This window comes from Hipposideros armiger, unplaced genomic scaffold, assembly GCF_001890085.2.
Source record: "Hipposideros armiger isolate ML-2016 unplaced genomic scaffold, ASM189008v1 scaffold_6, whole genome shotgun sequence".
Classification (NCBI taxonomy): domain Eukaryota; kingdom Metazoa; phylum Chordata; class Mammalia; order Chiroptera; family Hipposideridae; genus Hipposideros; species Hipposideros armiger.
The window spans coordinates 8139478-8148823 of record NW_017731356.1 but is presented as its reverse complement, the minus strand read 5'-3'; the positions used below and the strand labels follow the sequence as shown (position 1 = coordinate 8148823).

Here is a 9346-nt window from a genome sequence, read left to right as displayed (position 1 = left end):
CGGTCCAGGGGTCCTCCAGCTCGTGTCAGCACCAGACAGCATCTTGGACTCTGGTGGGTGTGAGGGGCTTCGGGCTTCTGAGCAAGTGCTTGTGGGTCCTTCTCCCGGTCCTCCCCGCACTGCCACGGGCTGGGCACTCTGCGCCCTGTTCTTCTCAGCTTCCTGTCCTTGGGCATCTGGTGTGAGGCTGGTTCCTTAAGTCTAGAACCCTGTAAGATCCTGGCCCCAGGCCCTTCATCCCTCCCAAGTCCTCTGCACAGCAGGACCTGGGCAGAGCAGAGTAGCCCTCAGCCAGCCCTGGTTTGCTGGGACCCAGCAAAGTCGTAGTCAGTAAGGAAGCGGCAGTCAGCTCCTGGGGCATGGGGGCGGTTCCCAGGGGAAGCTCGATTTGCTTGCTCCCTCCCTCCTTCCCTCCTTCTCTTCCTCCCTCCTTCTCTCCTTCCTTCCTTTTCAATACATCAAGCCCTTCTGATGTGCTGGGCGCTGGGAATATAATGAATACAGCTTGTTTGTCGCTCCCAAGTTGCCTGGACCTGGCGGTAGGGCACACACGAGCAAAAAGGTCCTTTCCCTGGGAGGCTTTTAGAAAATTCTGATGCTGGTCCCAGCAAATCTGGTACCTTGCTGTAGGGAGGGCCTGAGCATCGGTGTGTTTGAAAGGCTCCCCAGGTGATTCTAAGGTACAGCCTGTTCTGAGCCCCAGGCGGCTATGTGAGGGCAGTATCACCCCGCCACCACCACCGGTAACTAAGGGCGCGGGAGCCCCACCCACGGTCCCTGGGTCCTGGCTCTGCCCCTCCCCACTGGGTGGGTTTGGCCAAGTCACTTAACTCTCTGTTACTTGGTTTCCTCAGCTGTCAAACAGGCCCAGGGACAGGGTTGTTGGAAGGATTCAGTCAGCTCAGGACCCATCACAAGTGCTCCGCAAACACTATGTATTGTTAACACGAACCAGGGGGCACTGCAGCACACAGGAAGGGCACCCACCCAGAATGGGGCAGAGGGGTGAGGCGTTAGCTGGGCAAAGGGAAGGGGAGGTGAGGGGAATAAGGGAGCGGGTGGGGATGGCCAGGCCTTCAGGCCAAGAGAGCAGCTTGTGCAAAGGCCCGGAGGCAGAGCTGTGGACAACCGAAGGGCCAGCGGTGAGGGGCCAAGCGGTAGGGAAGAGGCTGGGGAGGCTGCCTGGGGCACGGCTGACAGCTCTTCGGGGACTAGGCTGTGGGGTGGAGGTGGCCGTGCAGTGACAGCCTTTCTTCCCCCAGCCCTGCAGCTGGTGAGCGGCGGCAAGACCTTCTCAAGGGTGGAGGAGCAGCTCAGCTGGCTGGGGGCCCTGCAGTACTGCCGGCAGCACCACACGGACCTGGCCGACCTCCAGAGCATGAACAGCGTGGCCGGCGTCAGCAGCCTCTACTCCCTCACCAGCAGCACCGAGGCTTGGATCGGGCTCTTCTTTGACGTGCGCATTCACGGCCTGCGATGGTCCAGCGGCTCCATCTTCTCCGCGCCGAAGTGGAGCGCGCTGCCCGTCTTCAAGGAGGGCATCTGTGCCACGCTGCTTTCCGTGGTCATTGTCCCCAGCCTGGGGGCCGCCTCGTGCACAGCTCAGAAGCCCTTCATCTGCTACTATGGTGTGTGCAGAGTCATGTTCGGGGCCTGGTCTTCCTCCCAGGATTGCTTTTCAAGAGCACATGACAGCGAGAGCACTCACCAGCCCATGTCTTTCCAGAATGACTGGCTGTTATCTTAGCCCTTTTCTCCACATTCCTCTCGGCTGGCCTTAGTTTCTATCTCCTCTGTCCCTCTTTCCCCAGAGTCCATCTAGAGAAATGGGTGTAAATCAGGGTCGAGAAAAAGTGACACGTGGAAGATTCTACTATGTCCCCTCCTGCCAATTAAGGGTTCAGGGGAAGAGAGAAAAGACAGGGAAGAAAAAAGGAGAAAGACAGATTGGGGACTCAGTTGCATCTATGCAGAAATGCGAGCAGAATTCAACGTGTCTCGCCTTCTCAAAAAGCAGTGTGTTTTTGTCTCAGGGGGGTGTGGGAGGCCGAACAGCCATTCTCTGGGAGACCCCCTGCTTCCAGGGAGGAGGTGGGTGCAGCCAGCTCCTTGGGGCATCTCTGCAGGAAATCCACCATCAGTACTCAATATACATGGCACTGGCCATCCTTGTCCCCAGCGGCCCTTTCTCTTCCCCAGGTGGCCTGTGACACTGACCCTGGTCTGAGACACAAAGGGAGATGGTTCAAGACCAGAGAGCATTTTCCTGGTAAAAAAGAAGTGCCCTCTGTCAGCCAAGACCAGTCCAACTCTATACCACCCCAATTCCTCAGATAGAGGCATGGAGGACCAACCCAAAAAGTTCTGCAATTCTCTACCACACTACGCCTGTCACAGGGCCTTGAAATGTAGCCCACGGTGGCCCTGCCTCGACCTCGGGGTTCCAAAGCCAGTAGGAGCAGTGTGCCAGGGTGGGAGCCCGGCCAAGGAAGGGCTGTGTGTGAGGTGCATCTGAGGCCTCTGCCAAGAGGGTCCTGACTCCACCCAGCCCTCCCTTCTCTGCCGGTCCTCACACCAGCGCACCCTCCTCCCTGGGGTCTGCCCCCCCTACAGTCTGTTCTCTATAGTGTGAACTCTCGAAAACCTCAACCAGACCGCTTTGCTTCAACACATTGGGCAGGCCCCTTCCGCACGCAGAATCACATCCCTTTTGTAGCCAGCCAGTCCCTGCTTGATCTGTGTGGCCTCCTTCCTGTTTCTCTCCCTGGCCACACAGGCTGCTTTCCACTCGGCGAACCCCAGCAGTCCCTTCCCGCCTGAGGAGCTTAGCCTTTGACTGGCTGGGGTCTTCCTTCCGACCTCTTTGCAAGGCAGGCTCCTCCTCATATTCTGTTCAAGAGCAACGATCCTGCTCATCCATTTCTGCTGTTTTCCCAGGGCCTAGAATAGCATCTGCCCTGCAACAGGAGAGAGTGCACGCGCGCTCTCTCTCTCATACACACACACACACACACACACACACACACACACACACACACACATTGGATTGTCAGAAAAGTCATGACGCATTTTTACAGCGAAAAACATAGAAAAAAATACGTCACGACTTTTCCGACAACCCAATACATAATATATGTAAATAGGAACAAAGGAGCCCATCTAACCTTGAGCTAGGTTTCTCCCAGCTTCAGCTCCGCGGTCCCCGGTGCCTGCACAGCATGCTGGCAGACCCGCTCCTGCCCACGACACGCTGTTTCTGTTTTACAGACCCTGACACGGTGCGTCCAAACCTCGTGGAGCCCCCTTTCAGCCTGACGCCCTCTCCAGAGCCAGGTACGCACCTAGGAGCTCAGCCACCAGACCAGCTGGCTGGGTTACTACACCTGGGTTCCCCTGCTCCCCACCCCTCCACCTGGCTGAGGGATCCCCTGGCTTTGCTGCCTCCAGGCTAAAACTCCTGGAGAGTGTCAATGCACTTATTCAGAGAGGGAGGTGACTTGATCAAGGTCTCCAATCAGGCAGAGCCCAGGCTGCGTCCCAGCTGTTCCGATATCCTCACCTCAGTGGCGGGCTGGGGGGCTGGGGACAGAAGCAGCATCAACTCACAGCCCATGCCCATCCATCTGGTGAAGGCGGGTTTTCTCCTCTGGATATCACTGCCCCGAAATTAAAAAAAAAAATGTTTCCCTTCATGTCTAGTGTAGAGGAATTCTATGACAAAGGAAGTATGCTCCCCCGTCGGCCTGCTTCGTGGGGTTGGTTTCCGGCATGCTGTGACTATGGGGTTGCAGAGTGAAAGTGACAGTCTCTGGGGCAGGCAGACCTGCCTGGGACCCTGGCCTTGCCACTTCATAGGGCGAGTTTGGGCACGTCATCACCTCCCGGTGAAGTTAGCAGCATCTACCTCTCGGGATTACTGTGGGAATTTAAAAAGATGATGCAGCTGACCTGTGAGTACTAGGCGCTTAAGAAAGGGTAGCTTTAAAAATCGGTTTAGACAGGGAAAAGGAGGGACATGGCAGGCAAATCTTGACGGGCCTCGGGGAACAGGCTTGTGCCAGAAAGTTTGGGAGGCCCCACCGGAATCTCAGGATGTGGCTCCCAATTCTGCAAACGGAGGTCTTTCCTTCCTTGGGTCTCTGGGCTCAATGCCTCAGGTGGTGCCAAATCGCGTCCTCCCCAAACTTCTGTTGTTTCGAGTCACAGACGTGTGGCCTCTGTGTTCCTTGCCCCCAGCTGAGGTCCAGATTGGCCAACTGACCTTCAAGCGGTTTGACCAGGGGATGACGTGGCTGGCAGCCCTGCGGTACTGCCGCAGCCACCACACGGACCTGGCCGACCTGCAGACGGTGACCGAGCAGGAAGGCAAGGAGGTCCTGAAGTCCATCACCAGTGAGACGGAGGCCTGGATTGGCCTCTACTTCCACGCGGACTCCAGGTCTCTGAGCTGGTCCAGCGACTTGGGTGTCAGCATCCCGCCCTGGCTGAAGGTGCCCACGTTGGGGGTAGGACTGTGTGCAGGAGTCCGCACCTACGCCAACTATTACCCCCGAGTTTACGCCGTGGTCTGTTCTTCGCTGCAGCCCTTCATCTGCTTCTATGGTACGTGGCCGTCCTCCCTGCTGGCCCCCCCTCGGCCGACCAAGGCTGGAACGGGATGGGAAACGGATCTGCTTAGCAGCGGGAGACACTGAGGACAGACCTGAGGAAGCACTTCCAGACTCAGGATACCTGATTCTGGAGCAGTGTTTCACTCAGGAGATCTTTAAAGAATGGAATGACCCAGGCCAGCCTCAGGGCATTAGCAATTAGCAATGGGAATCAGCTAGTGGGCAACGAAGTGGTTGGAAGTGTGGGCTCTGGAATCAGACAGACTTGACCACTTGCTAGAAACAAGCCAGGCAGCGTCTCTGAGCCTCCTTTCCTCGCTGGGAAAACAGATGTAACAAAATGGGACTGATGACACCTACCTCATAGCATGGCTTTGAAGGCTAAATGAGGATGATAGACAGGACCTAGTAGAGGCCCTGGCATGGAGTAAGCACACAACGGATAGTAGCTATTGCCATCGTTACTGTCACTGTGAATGCACGGGAGCCAGAGGCCAGCTGCTGATTTCGGATCTTATGAATGTCTCCTCAGCAGCAGGCCTTGTCCTTTCCTTCTCTTCCCTCTCTCCCTCCCTCCCTTCCTTTTCATAACAGCGTTGTTGTGATATAATTCATATGTCTTAAAATTCACTCTTTTGAAGTGTCTGATTCAGTGGGTTTTAGCACACTCACAGGGCTGTCCAATCAGCACTACTATCTACGTGTAGGACACGTTTTTCACCTCCAAAAGAAATTTCTTATTCTGTAAAATAAGGATGATAGTTCCTCCCTTGAAGAGCTGCTGTGGGGAACAGAAGTTGTGAAAGTACCTCTCCCGTGGTTGGCACGGGTGGTGGGTGTACCACACCTGCATCCTCCTGAATTGGGTTACTTCGATGGAGGCGGGCTCAGCAGTGCGTGGTGGGGCAGACCTGCGGGAGCTGTGTGTCCTTTCACGCTCTGGCGCTTCACTTGCAGACCCTTCCGTTGGACACCGGCCGTCGGCAGCGCTCCCTAAGCTCATCAATACTCCCTCCTCGGAAGTGACTGTAGAGGTGACACCCAAGCCAGGTACACGCCTCTATTTTCTCTCTGTATGGGTGCTTTGAGCCAGTTCTTACCACGATCCTGGGGTCTTCAGGGCTTGGGAGGTGGAAGAGGGTGTCTCACAAGCAGTAGCCCAGGGTTGGGCCCATGGGTCCTCTGAGAAGGGCCAGAGAGGGGCCAGAAAAAAGGGGAGCCCCCTGGGGTGGCAATCAATGGCCACTTCTGCAAAGAGGGAGTGCCCCCTACACTGCCAGGCTGGCTGGGTTTGGGAGAAGGACTGCGTCACCGTCAACCTCCCTCCTTGAATGGGGCCACTGAACTTGCAGTTCCAGGACCAGGAGACCCAAGCAAGAGAGGCAGGCTGTGGCGTCTCTCAGGCGAGGTGACCAGGACCAGGGGAAGATACTGAGCAGGAAAAGCACCAGAGAGGTCTTTGAGGTTGGGTATCCCGAGAGGGAAGAACAGAGGTGCCTGTGGAATCCCTTCTTATTCGGGGCTTCTCGGAGAGAAGAAGAGGGGTGCATTGTGGGGACTGTGTAAGGGACATGGCTGGGAGTGACAGTGATAGCGTTCCTTTAGCACTTTTAAATTCCTGAAACATCTTCACTGTTATCATCTCATTTTGCTTCCCAAGAGTTCTGAAGCTAACTAGGATAATGAGGGCACAATCACAGTTGTGGCTTCTTTACAGATTCCTACATCTCAGAAGAAAGGTATTATTGCCTTTTTTGAAGGACACGGAGAAATTAGGGGACTTGCTCACAGAGCTTCATTAATCCTGGGAACACAAAGTAAAGGCGGGGACCCTCCTGAAGGGGCTGACAGCCAGATGGGACGAGAGCTGGTAAAAGGTGGTGTTGCCTGTGTGGTCCCAGGCGTGGTGGGGACACAGAGGAGGGGGTTGTCCCAGTTCCTATAATTACATGAGAGTTTCCCAGAGGAGGTGATTTTGAAAGATGAAGAAGAGGCAGCTTGCAAAGGGCAGTGGACTTGGGTTAAGTGGAGGCTTGCAGGTAGGAACTGCAGGTAGGTGGTGGGTGCTGAGCAGGGAGGCCCAGATCATGCAGGGCGGCCCCCTTGACCTGTTAGGGAGCATGGCCCTCACCCTGAAGGCAACAACGCCAGGGCCACATCTGTGATCAGATTTGGTTCGGGAGCTGGGAAAGAGTCTGTCTTCTTTCCATCTAAGGTGTAACGGAGCACCTGCCAGGCTGCCCCTGGTGGCCCGTGGCCACGCCCAGCGGGTTCAGGAGGCCCTCGCGGCTCACTCGTCACAGTGCGCGCGCGCAGGACCTGGCACCGAGGAACCGCAGGGCCGCGGCAGGGCCTCCGGGGACCACCGACAGACCTGGGGGCCCTTCCTGGCCGCTCAGCACCACCGGCTGGCCTCCTGGTCCCGCATCTGGGGCCTTGGCAGGGGTCCGGGGTGCGGTGGGGACCTACAAAAGCCCCTTTCCTGCCGCAGGGACCAGCGCCCACCCTGTGTCAAACGCAGCCGGCCAGGCTCGGCCCCGAGCCCCGCTGCTCCAGCGCCAGGAGAAGCCTGTTCCCTAGGAAGTGGCCAGGCCCCCACTGGCCTCTGCTTCGACCGCTGTAGTCCCCGAGCCCCCGGGGGACCCGTGACCAAAGGCAAGCCCCTGGCTGGGCTCCACCAGGCGGCACCTGTTTCCCCCAGGATGGTTGCACCCCCTTTGTGGGTCACTTACCTCTAGCGGGTCCCAGGGCTCTGAGCCTCCAGGAGCTTTTGGGCCGGAAGACATCGCCACGGAGCCTTCAGGCTTGAGGACCCTGCTGGGCCCTGCGCCCTGCGCGCTCAGCTCCGTGCCGGCCCGTCTGCTCGCCCGGAGACTCCTGGGAGCCCGCCAGGGGCCGGACAGGTGTCTCCGGTGAAGCTGGGGGTTCAGGACCCCACCTGGGTCCCAGCCCAAGCTCACATGCCCAGGCCACAGGCGGGGAGGTTGGGGTGGGGGCTTCCGAGCCACAGTCTCCAGCTCCTGGCTGCATTCCAGTCCGCTCTACAGGGGATTCTGTCCGGCCAGTTCACCCTCCCATCGTCCCTGGATAATAATTTAGGATGGGTCATCTAGGGGAGAAGCAATCTATTTGGCTGCAAAAGACTGACAGCCAAGGGTTGGGAACTGTACTACTTACTGCGTGGCCTTAGGCAAGTTTCCTCAACAAATGTAGTTACTACCATTCTAATCTCTATTCACTCGTGAAATGTTTAGTGATTCATTCGTCTCCTGCCTCTGTCCTTACCTATTGGGTGGGCAGGGCTGGCCTCATTCTCATGTTAGTAATTGTAAGTGATTAGGAATGATCACAATTATGAATTAGTGAGACTGCAGTTATCTCGCAGGGCAGGGCGCTTTATGCCTCTTTGTATCTATTCCAGGCTAAGTGTTTTTCACATGGGTAGATGATTTAATTCAATTATCATTCCCCGAGTACCTGTTTTGAACAAGGCATTGAACTTGGGCACCAAGGTGCGCAGCACCTGTTTCCCGTGTTTCAAGGAGCTCAGTCTAACAGGGACACATAGAGACCCAGGACAGTTGGGTAAATGCTGCACCAGAAGTGTGAACCAAGAGCCTGGGTAGGAAAGCGACTCGTTCATTCCAGCTGGGAAGGTGGTACAGTAGTCACCTCTTAGCCATGGTTTCACGTTCCTTAGTTTCAGTTACCCGTGGTCAACCACAGTCCAAAAATATTAAATGGAAAATTCCAGAAATAAGCTATTGATCAGTTTTAAATTGTGAGTCTGAGTAGCGTGATGAAATCTCAGCTGTCCCCCTTTGCCCACACTGCACAGGCTGCCTGCCCGCTAGTCACTTAGCAGCCACCTCAGTTATGAGAGAGGACATCCATATAACTTTTAGTACGGTATGTATTGTTAAAATGGTTTTATTTTATTATTAGTTACTGTTGATAATCCCTTCCTGTGCCTAATGTTTAAACTTTATCATAGGTGTGTATGTATCGGGAAAAAACATAGAATATATATAGGGTTTTAGTACTATCAATTTCAGGCATTCACAGGGTGCCTCGGAACGGTTCCCCCATGGATAAGGCTGGACTGCTGTAATTGGACAAAAGGCAGTGGGGGCGGGGGAGGCAGTTTCACCAGGCAGCAAGGCCTAGAAGGTTCTCCCTGGCAGAGAGATCAACATGGGCAAAGACAGGTAGATGAGCAAGTGTGTAGTTTGGGAATGACCAACGGTCTGACGTGACCGAAGTATATCACATATTTGGGAAGGAAGTGGCAAGGGACGCGTGGAAGGAGGTAAGCTAGGGCCAAATGCTGAAGGTCTCGATCCTGCGGTCAGTGGTGGAGCCAGCAGAGGTTTGGGCCAGTCGGCAAAATGCTCAGATCTGTACTTAATCGAAGGTGTGACAATGACACGGGACAATGCCTGTATGATTAGGATGCTAAAGGAAAAAAGCATGATCCAACATTCCACGTGTACTACGGTCACAGCAAGGTTGAAAGGAAACACCCTATGCTTAGGAAAAGAGATGGGGAGGAAATTCGTGAAAATGTTAACAGGGGTTATAGTCAGGTGCTGAGATATGAGTGTTTGGGGAGTTTACCAGTTTATTCATTTCATTCGAGCAATTTACAAAGCTTGGGGTGGGAAAGAGGACAGCATTTGGAGGGGAGCCCGGCCGGGGGGGGTGTGTCTGTGTGGGGAAAGCCTGTGACAGTCTGT

At 55.4% G+C, this 9346-nt stretch overlaps 1 protein-coding gene across 3 annotated transcripts in view; it reads left to right on the top strand.

Annotated features, from left to right (window-relative positions):
• Nucleotides 1-9346, top strand: part of CLEC20A (C-type lectin domain containing 20A) — a 25994-nt gene that overhangs the window by 1217 nt on the left and 15431 nt on the right. For all 3 annotated transcript variants that reach the window (XM_019646478.1, XM_019646469.1, XM_019646458.1), the window contains exons 2-6: nucleotides 9-53; nucleotides 1263-1628; nucleotides 3268-3333; nucleotides 4237-4602; nucleotides 5568-5660. In XM_019646478.1, the coding sequence (XP_019502023.1) occupies nucleotides 9-53; nucleotides 1263-1628; nucleotides 3268-3333; nucleotides 4237-4602; nucleotides 5568-5660 (936 nt within the window). The remainder of the gene's footprint in view (nucleotides 1-8; nucleotides 54-1262; nucleotides 1629-3267; nucleotides 3334-4236; nucleotides 4603-5567; nucleotides 5661-9346) is intronic.